Here is a 16,804-nt window from a genome sequence, read left to right on the forward strand (position 1 = left end):
TTTAAAAATGTTTCATATATTTTTAATCTTTAATTTATTCCCTTCTGGTAAAAAAAAATTCGATGCATTTTTAATCTATTTTATGCTATAGTTTGGTTTGAAATTCCTCTTGTAACTTGTTATCCTTTTATGAGTTTGGGCTACAATTTTATATTTACCAACAATCTCTCATCACAATTTATGTTCCAAGAAAATTTTAAAGTTACCAAGACAAGGACATGAAGATCTTACCCAAGGTATGTCTGAATATACATCACTTATGTTTGAATTTTTATTTACATAGATCACAGGAAAATCCCATGTTTTTATGCTAAGGGCACCCTTAAGAATATGAGCGTTTCTATATTGTATTAATTTCTTTATCATTATGTCATCTGTTTTTTCTAATATCTCAAACAATTGCTCCACATCTAAGCAGACTTGCATAGGACCACTGGCAAAAATAAGTTTCATTGTCCAATTCTTCATTCTGATATATTTGCTCATATCATTCTGTTATTGCCTGCCATTCAAGATTCTCATATTTAGTGTTTAATACTATAGCTTCTCCTTTTTTCGTGATTATTATTGTCTGAATATAACATTTGTATTTTTTGCTTAGAAAAATCCTGCATTTTTGTCTTCTTTGTTTTGGTAACACCTTAACACCAATCTGGCACTGATCCCTTTCCATTAATGCTGAGTTGGAGTTTGTTCCAGTAGCTGACTTTTCACTCTGGTTCCTTGATGAAAATGGGGAAGGGGGCTTTGCTTAACTAGATGACACTCTGGCAAGTATGAAATTCCACCATGTTTTATACTCATTTTATTTTGGTTTAAGCCAATAAGAATACAGTTTGGTCAGATAAATCCTGAATTGCCAGCTCATTCTCATTGATTCTGTATCCAGGTAGATACTGAATACTTATAACAGTCATGAAGATACTTTATATGCAAACATTGTTTGCTTACACTTGGATAAAGGATTAAATCAAGAATATAATTTCTTGGCATCTTTAATTTATACTTACTAACAGGGTGCAGAGGTTGGTTCTCTGCATTCCTTAAGAGGTTCTGTGGATGTCTCTTCCCAGTTATCCACCTTTGATTCTTAATAACTACTCTGTTTTTCACACAAGATAAATTGTTAGTCTCACATACGCCGTTATAGAATATTCACAAAATACCATTTGATGGCGATAGTCATTTGGTAAGAGTGCTTCAACCTGCTAGAGATGGTATGTGTAAAGCTGATTTTATTGCATGACCCTTCATTCATTCTTCCATTGCATTTCTCCATGCAATAATGTATTGATTCTATAAATGAGATGCAGTATGTTTTCCCTTGGTTTCTGATACCCTCATTTTTATGTCCCCCTTCCATTTCTTGGTGCTGAAACTGTGGCATGCTAACAAAGATGGCAGGGAAGATAAGTGGATAACTTTATTAGTGATTAACATTTTGCTTGAACAGCTGAGGGTTCTAATCTTTGGGAAGACTGTTCCAAAGGACAGAAGTGGATGGAATAAAAGAGGAGGCAGTGAAGTTGGTTCGGTGAGTTTTAAGATGGACTGTAAAAGTGTTTTGGTTAGCAGTGGCTCTTGTTTTAATGATTTTGGAGGAGAGTGGAGGAATAATAAGGGCCAGTTCAGCAGAGCACTGTCCATGAAAGTATCTGTAGAAGAGGCAGAAACTGAAGTGTATAGAGAGGGATCATTAATTAGCCGGATTATCCTCCTCTGGATAGAATCGAGCAATCTTAGAGAGGATTTTCATGCACCACCCCAAATATGGGAGCAGTATTCCATGACTGGATGGATTTTTGGCTTTGTATAGAGTTAGCAGCTGTGAAGGCGTGAAATAGTGTCTTGTGTGAAAAAGTACACCAAGTGTTTTTTGCAGCTGCAGAAGCTATATTTGAAATATAGTTGTGCCAGGAAAGATTGGAGGTGCAAGTCAATCCAAGAAGAGAAATCTGATCATGTTTGGATATCTCAGTATTACTGAAGGTAAGGTGAGAGATGCGAGCTCTTTCTTGCGAGAGATCAGACAGGACAGAGTTTTGGTGTTGTTCAAGTTTACAAGGTTGTCATTGCCCAACTGGGATATAGCTAGGAGATCTGAGTTCAGGTCCCTGGGCATGGTAGATCTTGAGGATTCTAAATACTTGAGCACTAACAGGTTTGTGGAATGAAAAGGAGGAATGGAGTGAACTGTTGTCAACAAAGTTATGGATAAAATGGAAGTCTATGAGAACAGGATCTTTATATATAAGAGAAGAGTGAGTGAAAGAACTGAACCCTGGGATACTACCTCCTGCATTGGTGGGGAAATCTGAGCAGAGTAAACCAGCCACCATGACACATAGCAATCAGTGAGAAAGTTGCAGAGTGGGGAAGGTAGATCATAGAATGGCAGTTTGGTGAGTAGGTCCCCCTCTGCCAAACCTGAACAAATGCCTTTGAAATGTCGTGGGCAATGACGTTTTTCCAAAATTCTCCATGACTTGGATTCGTAGGTGGGTGGTGAAAGCAAGATCAGCTGCAGGTTGCAATTTATGGTGGAATCCATACTGTTGGTAACTTATGAGAGAACAGAAGTGAGAGCAATTGGACAGTAGTTCATTGGTTGACTTTTATCACCTTTCTTTGGGATGGACTGAATGTGGACCTCTTTCCATGTTATTGGATAGATTGAAGAGGTGATACAGGTGTTACCTTTCTTTTAAGCTTACACAGTGATCCAAATGCATTTTTGAAAATTATGGAGACAACTACCGTGTTTGAATAAAAACTTTAGTTTAACATAACTAAAATCTACATTCGACGTTTCGACCTTTATGTCAAGGTCATCTTCTGGAGCATACAACTATACACAGAAAACAAGCTACACTACAATCAAACTGGTTACAGACACTGACCAACCACTACAACAATTGTTGGCCTGACCTCTGGCAAAAAAAATAAAATAAAAATAAAATAAAATTATACATCAACGCTAGGTTGTAGAAATACATTGGGTACAACAAGTATCTATCCATATACATATATTAATTAATATCATATACATTCCAGTTGGTATGGAATGGTTTCTAATACTAACTGAAAATTGGCTAGATACAGGTTTTAGGGCACAATTTTTTAACGCAATAGGTGGGATACAATTAGGGCCAGATGCCTTTTTTTGTGTTCAGGTTAAGGATTCTTCGGATTTCTTTTTGTCAGAAGACTATTGGAGACATGAAGGGAGCTGTTCTTTGTGGAGTGGAAAGAACTTGCCCAGATCATCAGTGCAGGAATTGGAAGAGAAGAGTGATGCAAGTAAGTTGGCCTTATCTATTGGTGAAGTAACTACAGTGCCATCTAGATGTCGGATTGGTGGAAACCTGGGTGGGCAGAAGTTGTGCCCAATGACCTTGGCAAGGGACCAGAAGGAGTGACTACCATTTGGGCAGAAGATGAGTTTGCAGCATTTGGCCCTTTCAAAGTCTGACTTGGACTTGGTGATGATTGTTTTACAACTGTTGTGGGCTGCAATATAGGCAGAGAGGACAGCTGGAGTTTTGTTCTTGAGCCGGTTGTGGTAAGCAGAGTTTTTACAGCATTGACACACTTTTTTGAGAACCAAGGCTTCAATGGTGGATGAGAGTTTGGACTGGAATAGGGGATGAAAGCCTTCATTTCTGTGAGGATGATTTCTGTTATTTGGTCTGAGCAGGTGTTTGGATCAGAAGAACTGAAGCAGTAGTTGGACTATGGGAAGGAGGAATAAAGTCATGGAGGTCCTCCCAATTGGCACCCTTCTAGTACCAAAAGACACTGGTCCAAGTTTCCAAGTGGAGAACCGACAACCACAGTATATCTGGAAAGGGAGCTTGTAAGGAAGAGGTCAAGTGTGTTTGCAAATTATAGGGAATTGTCTGGTATTCTTGTTGGAAAATTGATGATCTGAGATAGGTTATTGCTAATGGCAAACACCTTAGCATCCCTGCCTGCTTGATCACTGAAACTGGAGGAGTCAATATGGATTGTGGACTTTGAAGTCCCTAAGAAGGATGACCTCACTATTGGGGTATTTAGACTGCAGAAAGTAAAGTTTTAGAGAAAGAAAGTTGAAGAGGTCTGAGTGGTTGACATGGTTTGAAGATCAATACAGAGACATATGAAAGGGGCTCGTTGATTTTCTAGAGAAATTTTGAGCCAAAGCAGATCAAATAGTGGGGATTTGAGGATTTGCATGGTATGGTTCTGATAAATACACAAGTGCCACCCTTGTGACAGAAAGAGTTGTGTAATGTGTAGTTTGGCAGTTGAGAAGTACAATGGCTGTTGAGGTTGCCAGTTCTGAAAGAAAATAGTAATTCTGGTTTAGATGACTATAGGTGGTACTGGTAGTGGTGGTGCATATAAATGATGTGCACCATTTATATTGCTGTTTAGGCATTGAATGTTGGTGAAGTAGATGTGAAACTTTTTTTTTGGTAAGAATTAGTGATTTATTTAGTTGGATTTATGTTTCCTTTTATGATTTTATTTTGGTTGGATTTTTTATGTTTTTTGTGGGTTTTTTTTTTAACTATTTTGTGTGGGAGAATTTTAAAGATCCACAGTAAAAACTCATTTCTTTCGGTTGTAGTTCATTATGTTTGATGAGAAAGAGAGAAAAAGGAAGTGGGGCATGCAGTGAGGAGAGTGATAGACTCGCAAACATGCCGCCCACACAGAAGCAAGTCGGTCTCCTGTCCCTACATGGCCTCAACAGTTCCTTCTGCAACCACACTATTTGGTCTCCCTCCAGTCACGAACAGGCAAAATACGTGGTTGCAGGATTTTTCATTAGCTGATTGGGAGGCCTCCAGGTTCATTACTGTGGTTTGGTCTCATGTACCCTCGAATGGGGGAGGGTCTAGGCTCCTTACAGTGAGATTGTTATGTCTTTGAGCAAATCACTCTCACCACATGTGGGAAGAGTAGAAGGGACAGAAACAAGGACCCTTCCTCTAGTGATTGAGCATGGCAGTAGCCACTTCAGGTCTCTAATAAACAGGTGGTGGTATTTCACCAGGTGATGAAAGACATCTACCACCTGGATGTTAAGTTGGCATTTCCTCCAACTAGAAAAGATATGCCTTTGTGGCAGCAGTGCTCACTAAGTTTGCCAGATCCCTGTTTCTGGAAATAGGCTATACCGCTGGAAGTGAGAGGCTGTTGGGCATTTACAGTCCTTTAGAAGTCAAAATATTGCTGTTATGTGATTATTTTTGCATGGATGTTTCTTTTTTTTTTTTTTTAATTGCATTTTGGTTTTACTCACTACACCAAATTACTTAAAACTGACCCATGAGTCCAATGCTGTGGTCATTGCAAACTGTCCATTATAATAAATTATTCCTGTGGTCCCTACAAATTCACTGGGTGAAAGTTTTTAATTTTGTATAGTGAGTTATAATGTTGATTGCTATAGTAAGATATAAATTTTAAAATTGCACTCAGTATGTTGTATTTGATGAACTTATGAGTTTGCATGGTTTGAGTTGAACTTGCAGATATTAAGTCTCTTAAGTTGAGGTTTTTCCAGGAAATTTCCGAACTTTTGAATTATCACACCAACAAGCACTACTGGTTGCATGCTTCATATGCTGCAGTCTAGCAGCAACATTGGGAAATAGCTTAGCGAAAACCAAAATGTGGTATTTTGCTTAATTATTGTACTACATCTGTTTGTTTCAACACATGTTTGGTGCATCTGACAATTTTTTGTTATGTTTAAAATGAGTGATTTTCGTGATCAACGAATTTGTGTGAAGTTTTGCCCAAACGGGAAAAATCTTTCATTGAAGACATTTGAAATGTGAAAAACAGCATTTGGGAATGAGACTTTAGGCCCGACTCAAACACACGAGTGGTGGAAATGTTTCAAAGATGGCTGAACTTTAGTTGACTATGATTCCTGTTCAGGACTACCATCAACATTGAAAATTGATGAAAATGTTACAAAAGTTCATAAAGTCATCCAACTTATCACTGTTTAAAAGTTGATGGGAGCCAAGAGCTTTTCAGTCATGCTGATGAGGATGAAAACTTTTTTAAAAAAATATCATTACCAGGGATAAGACGTGGGTTTACTGCTATGACATTGAAACAAAAGCTCAATTGTCACAGTGGATGTCAAAAAGATCACCATCACCCAAAAAAAGTGAGATGAGTGCGGTCAAAGTGATTACAATTTTTTTCTATTCTGAAGGCATTGTTCACAATGAATTTCTTCCACAAGACAAGAAGTGAATAAAGATTTGGTTTGGTTTATGTTTTATTGGTGCATAGACTACAACTGTCATACTGTGCCATAACAAAAGTTTGCAGCTGTACGCAAAGTTTACAGTGAATAAAGAGTATTATCTTGAAGAAATGCAATATGTTTGTGATGCTTTCAGGGGAGAAAAAAAAAAAAAGCCTGATTCTTGGAGGGAAAACTGATAGAATGCTTCATCATGATAATGCGCCCCCACATGCGCGCGCACACATCATTACTAATATGTCAATTTTTGGCAAAACACAAAACAATGGTCATTTTACAGCCTGCTTACTCACCTGACCTTACACAATCAGGTTTTTTTTTTTATTCCCCAAATTGAAATTGATGTTGAAAGACCAATGTTTTGAGTTGACTGACTTGATAAAGAAAAAATCTCTAGCAGAACTGCAGAGTATCCCAAAAAAAAAGCGTTCCAGAAATGTTTCAAAGGATGGAAGAAATGCTGGCAGCAGTGTGCAAAGTGGAGGAGAGTACTTTGAAAGCGACAAGGTCGAATAGCTTTTAAGTTAGACAGAAAAATTTTTATTTAAAATGTTTGGGATTTCCCAGACAAACCTTGCATTAGTTCATTACAGCTCTTATGAACTTATAATTTTGAAAAAAGTTTTGAGCCATAGTAATAAGTATACCAAATGTGTTGATATGATGTGATAATTTAAATTGTTTCCATAAGTGTGTACTCTTATAAAAAAAAAAAAAAAAAAAAAAAAAATCAAAATTATATATTTTTTGATTAATTTCTTTTAAAAAAGTTTATTGATTATTTTTTTTTAAAGGAAACAGAATTCTTCACCAACCAGTCAGCTCCACTCAAATCAGAAAGATGGTTGGCCTTCACTTCACATAATCAAGGGTGAACATAGGCCAAATGGGCTTACCAAATCAGTAGCACATCCACAATCCAGTCATAAAGACCAGAAAACTTCTAATACACACACAAACAATAAACACAGGCATCAATCGGGAGATGAACATTGTGGGTAAGATAACTTCTTCAAATATCATTAGAGATTGTTTAGGCTGTGCTGGTTTATATTTATAACCTCTGTAGCTAAGCATTCAAATTTGGCATATTATTTGGAAATTAGCAAACTTAATTTTTCATTATTTCAAATGACTTCAGGTATATTGTGATTTTCATTTTTGACAAGTTCCATGTGTATAAAACTGTGCATTGATTTCTTAATAATACAAAACTAAAAATTGGTAAAATTGCTGTGACTAAGCTTGTGCAGTTTACTCACAATGCAAATTTATCTATATTTATCCAGATATGAGTGAATGTGAACACAGGCGTGCAGCTAGTCATATTCACAACAGTGCTTTTTCACATACTATACTGAGAGCATATTGAACTTCATATAACATGCTCTAAGGAGCTGTTTCATTACTAATAATTTTACTAACATAACAAAGAAAAGATATTTATTTTGTTTTCTTGTACTTTCAGCATGTTCTGATGAGAAATAAAGCAATCTTTAAAAAATATGTTATTGCAATTAGTGGGAAAATTTATAAGAAGTTGATGAGGTATTTAGTTTATTATATGAACCTATGCCATCCATGTTTTTCACAGACCTGTGTGCCGTCCAAATTGGATGGCACACATTCAGCCCACTTAGTTTTCCAGCAAACCCTTACTTTACGACTCGAAGCAATTTTTCAGCTTTTATTGGCCATTATCCATACCAGTTTGTTGTTTTTACATTTTATTTCTATTTTTTTTATTTATTATTTTTGTGTGTGTGTGTGAACATGTTGCTCATCAGCTTAATTTAATTTTGTAACCTAATAGACAATAATAACAGGATTCTAGCTTTGATGTAGTAAGGTTTTTTTTCACCAGAGGTCAGGCCAATAGTTTTAACGGTTGACCAGTAACTTTAGTATACCATGTAGATTGTAGTGCGGCTTGTTTCTTTGTATATGTGTATACTCCAGATGATGCCCTTAATGTGAAGGTCAAAATGTCGAGTGTTTATTTTGGTTTATATTAAACTAAAGTTTTACTCTAATACAGTAGTTGTTTCCATAATTTTCATGATGTATCTGACACTAAAATTAACCTTCCCATGACACAACTCCTCCTGTGCAATAGACTTCTGAATTTCATTATTTTTTAAAATTTTAATTATTTATTATTTTTTAACACTGGCTATCACTGCTTTATATATGATGTAGCAGTATGCTAAATTGTGATAGGAGATGAAATTTATAATAGGAAGGGGAAAAAAAAAAATTTTTATATTCGGTTTTGTCAGTAATTATTAAATAATTGTTCTTTCATTAATAGTGGACAGTTGTAAGATATATATGTATATTCAAATATCCCACAAATAATAATGATCAAATGAATTCAAAGTTCTGTAGTTTATTGTGGTATTCTGTTATTTTATAAAGTTATTTAAATGTTTATTTTTATTTACATTTGTATGTCAGGGAAGAGGATCATGGGTGAGGTTGTAATTTTTTTATATCCTGATACTTAAGACCAAAAATGACTACCATCTTTATGTTGTAGAAATAAATAAATGAACTTATCTCAGTGTTTAAACTCTCTGAAGAAGAAAAAAAAAAGCATTCCTTGCCCTTAACTACAGCAATCCACCTAGAGATCTTTGTCTTCTGTAGGACTTCATCTTGGCATCAAACACCAGTTTTTCTGGATTTTCTCATTCTGTTTAACTAATCACAACCTTATATTAACTATCCTCACATATCCTAAACTCATCATATTCCATCCTGATTTCTTCATTTTAATGAGTCTGCCACAAATTACATATTTTCACTCTCTTAATTTTTCTCGTGGCTTTCATATCTCTGGTCCAGTCTTTGATCATCTTTTTACAATAGATCGCTATGGCAAACCTCTAGTGACCAGAGAAATAGTTATAGGTTAAGGCTCTCATGAAATGAAATATTGGGAAATTGTTTATGTATGGCAGAAACCATATACATAAACAGAATCACAGAAAATAGAACATTGATGACAGAATGCACAGTCCTTTGCCAAAACAATACATACAGCATAAAAAATAACATGAAAAATGCAAACAGTGAACATAAAAAAAATAATAATAAGAGACCAGATGAGTATAAAGTTATTAAATGAAAATCCACAATTGTTTAAATTTTGAAGTGTTGTTAGCTTAATGTCATTTACCTGAATTTCATGGATTATTTCCAGTCAGTCAAATTTCTAATTGATTACCTCCAATTCCAAAGGGAGGAGGGGGAAACACAAGTGATTAACATTAATTAGACTGCATTAGGCATCTTAAGGGGGAGGGCAAAAGTCATTGGCACAGCTGTTGTGAACAAGTTGTTTTCCTAATTGGACAGAGATGCAGTGTTGGATAGCAAGCATAAATTGATACTGTTCTCTTAGGACTGTAAATTGAAGAAATTTGGCCCAATATACAGTAGTTCTTTATTTTAAAGTTTAAAAGTTGTGCAGTTTGTGTGGGTAACAGCCCATTTTGTTTTGAAAGATTCTTTATCCATAAGATAAACTATTCAAATTTAGAATTTTTGATTATTTTTTATTTGAAATTTTGATTTTAATGGATCAGTTTGCACATATATAGTTAATTATGAAGCTTTGAGGAAAGATGCATTAATTTAAGCTAACATAATTCAGACATTCATTTTTATAATTTCATACTCTTTTAGTTCTTTCTTCATTATTGTGTGCATTTGTACTTTCTTGTATGTCATTTTGTGTTCTTTATCTTGGTTCCTGTCAGTCCTTTGTCTTCTGTTGTCAATGTACAGTTCTTACAGTACATAAATGCTGTTCTATCATCAAAAGATTTCACATCATTCCCTTCATCTGCTGACTGTGAAATCATTTGCCAGGAAATTCAGTTTGCTATCTTGAAGGTTTGAGCTTTTACTGTTTGTAATAGTAAGCTTAAAATAACATTAGCTCTACCCATAGAACCAATTTTATTTTAAGCTTACTAGCTTAGTTTTCCATAGTTTGTTGTAGTGCATCATTTTGTTATAGTGGTATGTGTTATCGTGTACATTGTATATCAAACCCAACTCTCTGATCTGAAAGCTGAAGTTCGTGGGAGCACTGCCTTGTATACTGCTACTTCAGTATTTTGGCTAATTTTTATTCTTTTTCATATAAGCATATTCAACTGATTCCCTACTATACCACCCTTGCTTATTCTGGAGTTGCTGACATTTATTTTTTCTATTTTTAAAATTATGCCAAAGAAACTGAAATATTTTACTTGCTGTGTAGGTTCTCCATTGAAAAATGAAATTGATGTTTTAAATGGTCTGCTTATTTTCATACTTTGTCTTTTTTCATTATCACAGCAGTTACACAGTTTAGGTAAAGAATCCTGAAAACTTGTACTGGATATATATGAGAGTATATACCCATCACCTGCATTAAGTAAAGAGCTGAGATTAACATCTACAATTATGATATTTGATTTAATGACACTTTTCTTTCATAATGAATCCATATAATTGATGACAAAGAGTGAAGATAGTGTTTACATCTTCTTCCTGCACCTCCTTCAATACTAACTTCCCATTTCAAACTTAAATATAGACTCCGTATGATGTTCCATTTCCACCATATAATTGAAGTGTACAGCTTATCTCTTGACATCTTATATGCCTTTTTCAGATCTACAAAACTTAAATACAGATTTTTTTTAACCATTTGTCTAAAAGTGAAATTCTCATCCTGACAATTCCTAATTGACCTGAATTGATCCAGCATGTTCTTCTCCACAATTTTTCTTAGCATACGCTCAAGTATCTTCAATAAATAATATCTGGAACACTCAGAAGGAAAATTCCTCTGAAATTCTCACATTCAATTTTATTTCCGGTAATATGAGAGCTCTGCTTCAGTCATCTGGAATTCAATTTTCTGGCCTGATCCCCCTGAATTATGCAGTATAGCATAATTCAAAAGATGGAGTTTTAAGCTTTATACCTCCTTTATTTGAGCATTTCAGGTCAAATATCATCTATTTTAAAATTTGTCTTTCAATTATTGATATGTACTCGTTAGTGCGTTGTTCTTGAATATTTTCTACCAATGCTCTGTCACACTTATTTTAGTAGTTATTAGTAATTATTATATTAAAGTAATTATTCCAGAAATCTAGAATATCTTCAACTTTAATGTTACCTTTATCATATCTGATTCCTCTTCATTATTCTTTTTTCCATTTTTAAGGTTTTTTCCAATAGCCTTCATAATATTTTGCCCTACCACAGTCTTCCCATGACCTTAAGTACCTTTACACATTACTTACTAAAATTTTTCTCTGCATTCTCTCAGGATACCTACTGATTTAATTCTTAGGAACTTTTGACACTTTCCTCTTATCCAACTATCTCTTTGACTTCCTGAGTCCACTGAATCAGTTTTTTAAAATTATTTTTTGTTATTTTTTTTCTTTTTTCAGTCTGCCCTGCACTCTGTAGAGTTGGGTTATTATTTTCAAACTTATTTTTGCCCTTCAGTACTTGTATATTCAAGTCAACAGTTCACCTCCAATAACTGTGTGATGACTTTTTTTTTAGCAGTTACATTTTTTTTTTCAATGTAATTATTCATTTTTATCATGCTCAATGCTAAATTGTTATTACTTCCTATTTGATATTCACTGTATACTCCTGTATCCTGAACCAATGTGAGGATATTACTTTTAATGATAACATAGTTAATAAGATTTTCTTATTTCTTGTGTCTTCTCTCCAAGTGAGTTTGTGCACATCTTTATATTAGAATATGGAATGAGCAATGAGGAGTCCATGTCCTGAAGAGAAATACAGCAAGTACTTACCATTATTATTATACAGGTATCTCCATGGAGTCAGAAGACTTATCATGGAAGATCCATTATTCACACACTAGCCATTTTTCACTTGATACCTCTCCTTAAACTCATTTACTGATGAAGCACTCATAACCACCTCTGGAAGCCTATTCACCATCCTCCAATAAAAAAAATCTAGTTCTTGACCACCTTGCTAACCACACACTCTTACACAATTTCCATTAGTGACTCCCTTCCTGCTGAAAAAAGTCTTCATTGTCAATCCTATAAAACCCCTTTAATAACTTAAATGCTTTTGTCATTTCTCCTCTTTTTTTCATTAATTTTTGAAGCTTGCTGACTATCAATCTATTCTCATAGAAAGCATTCCACAGACCTGCCATAATCTTTTTTACTTGCCTCTGGATCCTTTCCACAACTTCTTCATCCCCATGGAATTTGGGAGTCCAGATCTAGCCTTATTAAAGCCTCATATAGGGGAACAATAACCTCTCTGTTCCTGCTTGTTGATGTGTTCTTCAACAGCCACGTTATCTCAGGTGCTGTTTTTGTTACTTTTGCAGTATGCCCTCTAAACTTCAACTCTCTGTCCACAATCACACCCAAGTCCCTGGCCTCATCAGTTTCCTGCAATTCAGTCCCATCAATATAGTACACAGCTTCTGATCTCCCAAAGTTCATCATTCTTACACTTGGCAACGTTAAACTGGAAGCCATTTTCCTTTGTCCATACTTCTAGCCTGTTTCTCTTCCTACAGGATCTCTGCATCATCTTCATTTACTATTGCTCTTCCCAGTTTATGATCATCAGCAAACAACTGAATATTTCCTGTCAAATAATTTCCTATATTATATATACAGATTAAACAACAAAGGACCAAGTACTGAGCCCTGTGGTACCCCACTTGTCACTTGCCTTCTGGATTCAACTGCTCCATAAAACCACTCTTTGATATCTCCATCAGCCACCCTCTAATCCAAATCAACCAGATTCATATCCATCCCATTTACAATAGAGATCTATGTGGAATCTTGTCGAATGCTTTTGCAAAATCTAGCAATATCACGGGCTAGCCATTTTACTTATCCAACTCCACTGTCACTTTATTGTAAAAAGTAAGCAAATTACTAAGGCAAAACCTATCCTTCAAAAAACTATGTTGTCCCTTATAGAGTATCATATTCCTAATCACCTAGTTCTGAATTCTGTGTTTCACCAATTTCTCCAATACCTAACCACCAGTACTGAGATGCTGATTAGCCTATAGTTTGCTACTTTTGTCTTGGAGCCGCCTTTATGCAATGGGACTATTTTGCCCTCTTTCCACTCCATTGGCAACTTCCAGGTACTGAGCTCGGTCAGAGGAGCTGGTAATTCCCTTACATATTCTTGTAATACACCATCTGATTCCGTGGGTGTGTTCATGTTGAGGTTCTTCAATATTTTAAACACCTCCATTTCTTCAACCTCTGTTCTCCTATCAGTCAATTTCACATCTGGCATTGCAGTGTCACCACCTAGATGGACATCCCTGCAAAATGCTTACTCAGTAATTCAAACTTGGTTTGGTTGTTACCTCCCCACCATCAGCACTTTCTAATGTCATCCTTCCATAGTCATTCCTCCTTTTTCTTGCTGCATAGCAAAAGATCTCTTTAGGATTTTTTATGGCCTCATCGGCTAGCTTTCTCTTATAATTACCTTTAGCCTTCCTTACCATACAGGTCACGCTTCTTTCCTATATGTACAGTGTACAAGAAAACAAATATTAAATCTTTCAAAATCAGAAAATTAAGCTCATTACCCTTACAATTAATCAAACAAATGTTCATAAATATAATGATGCAAAAGGATGACTTAATTATCACTAAATACTTCCAAAAAAGAACTTATCTTTTGTCACTGAAATTCTCTGCATGAACTATCTGCCCTCTCTGTACTCAAGTTTTGTATATTTGGAGAAGGCATACAACATGCCCCAGAAGAAAGCTTTTCACAACATTACAATTATATAGTTCAATTCTAAATGTTGACTTACATTTAAGTTGTAAGTCAACATTTAGAATTGAACAAAATACAGGAGATGATTTGATGCAAAATCGGGTAAGACAAGGATGTATGTTATCTCCACGCTTATTCATCATCCATGTGAGTCACATTATGAAAGAAAGTGACATTAAAACTGATATTAAATCAGAGATATCAAACTTTATGAAGATGGTGTACTCCTAAGCACATTCAGTGCAAATCTCCAAGGTTTTCTAAATTGCATAACATCAGTAACAAATTTGTCATGAAAATCAGCAATAAAAATACCAAAAATATTAAAATAGGCAGGAACATAGACAATTTCAGCTGCATTCTCAGTGTAGAACCTAGCTGAAGTTGTCTATGTTCCTGCCTATTTTAATAGTTTTGATATTTTTAATGCTGATTTTCATGACAAATTTATTACTGATGTTATGCAATTTAGAAAACCCTAGAGATTTGCACTGGATGTATCTAGAACAAGTAAAATATTTTATCTGTTTAGGCATAATTTTAATGATGATGACAAATTAAATTTGGAAATAGCCAATAGAATAAGCAAAGCTGGTATGTGGGAAGCTAGTTGAATCAATTTATTGTATATTGGATAAGAGAGAAATTATCCAAAACATGAAACTAGCAGTATACAAGATAATGTTCAACCAGTTTTAAGTTATGTATATGAGAGTTATGTTAGAAATAAAGTACTTAATCAAAGACTAGAGACCATAGATAACTTTCATTTTCTTTAATGTTACATGGTGATCAGCATCCATTTTGGTAAATTCTGGAGGCTGCGACCATGTTAGGAATAATTACTTTAATTTCTTGACATCTTCATACTAAGGTTATCATCTGCTACACACACACATGATCTACTGTTATGCTACTGGCCTGATCTCTAGTTAAATAAAACACATAAATGCTATATCAAAGCTTTTATCCCATTTATAACATCAGAGAACACCTTCATATTGATACTTTTAATAGAGCAGAGTTGGTGACGAAATCAAATAAAATAAACAAAATACTGCTGAATGCAACCTTAACGCCACCTCTAAACCTCCTGCAAAATTAAAGAACTTATTCAACTCATCCAAGTATCCACTACCTTCACTGGCCTACCCTGGAATATACCATATTCATTGCATCTGTAATTTGTCCTATATAGATGAAACAGGGTGCAATTCCTATGCAAAAAAAGGACCATAAATGGCACATTAAATTTAATAACTATGGTAAATCTGGCATTTCTGATCATACCCTGAATACTCGACATAGAATTGACTGGAAGGGCAACTGTCTTACATCACACCAAAACATGGTATGAGTGCAAATTTAAAGAGGCCTGTGAAATTTTTATCGACTACCCGAATCTTAACAATAATAGTGGTCTAAAAATCCCAAGAATATGGTTGGTACATATTCTACCCACATAACCTTGATGAGCACTAATACTGTATGAAAAGAACTCTATTTACTGGGTCTCCATGGAAGAGCAGTGGCACATAAGCCAAACATCACAAGGTGACTCATCTGGCCTGGTGCGAAGAGCATGTAAACGACAATTGACAAGTAGAAAATGGTCCTCTGGAGCAATGAATCAAGGTTCACCTGTTTCTAGTCTGATGGTAGAGTTTGGTGTGTCTGCAACCTGGTGAACACTTAGCACAATGTGTTGCACCCACAGTAAAATTTGGTGGTGGAAAAGTAATAGTGTGGGGTGCATCATTTAGCTTGTTTGGAGTGGGAGCACTGGTTGTTGTCCATGGTTCCATGAAGACAGTTCAGTAACTTGATATTCTGGATAATCAGGTGCTGCCTACACTGTGGAGATTTTATGGACCGTACCTGTGTTACTATCACAGTGACAATGCCCCATGCTACAAAGTTGCAGCTGTTATAGAATGGTATAAAGAGATGGGTGTTAAACAACTGCCCTTGCCTGTGCAGAGTCCTGACTTCAACCCCATCGATGCCTGTGGAACGAATTGGATATCCGATTGAGATCCAGAGCATTACATTGTTGGTCTGTTGCTGAACTCAGTGCCACTTTGATGGAGGAATGGAGACAAATTCCACCTGGTGTCTGTCACACATTGGTGGAAAGCCTCCCTCAAAGGGTGCAGGAGGTGATCAAAGCCAAAGATGGACATACCCGATATTAGGGTTTGCCTGCTGGTATCAATTGTAAATTGCCTAAAATGTTTCAACAGTTATTGGTAGATAGTATATATCTGTGGTTTAAGCCAATAGAGAGTAATATAGTTTGGTTGGCTAAGTCCCAAATTGCCAGCCCATCCTCGTTTGTTTAGTATCCAGTAGATACTAATGGGACAAACCACATGCAAGTGAGGATTGGACACTTGGGCAGAAGTGCTAGTCGATTCTCTGCATTCCTTAAAGGTGATGTTATATGATTTTTACCCTTAAGTGACCCCTGATCGCTTTGATTATTAACACTAATGCAATTCATAGACATAATTAACTGACTGTGCACATATTTACATAAATAAAAATAAAGTATTTAATATAAAATACATTTCCAGAGTGACAGGTCAGTTTCTTCTATTCTGAGAGTTTGGAGCAAGACAAAAAAATTCAGCTTGGATGGTTACTGGCCATCTACAGCCCTAGTAAGTGGTGGGCTGCCAACTTTAT

The 16,804-nt window shown here is 35.4% G+C and overlaps 1 protein-coding gene across 4 annotated transcripts in view; it reads left to right on the top strand.

Annotated features, from left to right (window-relative positions):
• Positions 1 to 16,804, top strand: part of LOC150101220 (uncharacterized) — a 530,669-nt gene that overhangs the window by 267,172 nt on the left and 246,693 nt on the right. For all 4 annotated transcript variants that reach the window (XR_016549128.1, XM_090401188.1, XM_090401189.1 and 1 more), the window contains exon 11: positions 7,072 to 7,275. Coding sequence is in view for 3 of the 4 variants with exons in the window: in XM_090401188.1 (XP_090257314.1) it covers positions 7,072 to 7,275 (204 nt within the window). In the remaining variant the exon portion in view is untranslated. The remainder of the gene's footprint in view (positions 1 to 7,071; positions 7,276 to 16,804) is intronic.

This window comes from Typopeltis vanoorti, chromosome 12 (assembly GCF_054136105.1).
Source record: "Typopeltis vanoorti isolate ZY-2024b chromosome 12, IOZ_Tvanoo_1.0, whole genome shotgun sequence".
NCBI classification, from domain to species: Eukaryota; Metazoa; Arthropoda; class Arachnida; order Uropygi; family Thelyphonidae; genus Typopeltis; species Typopeltis vanoorti.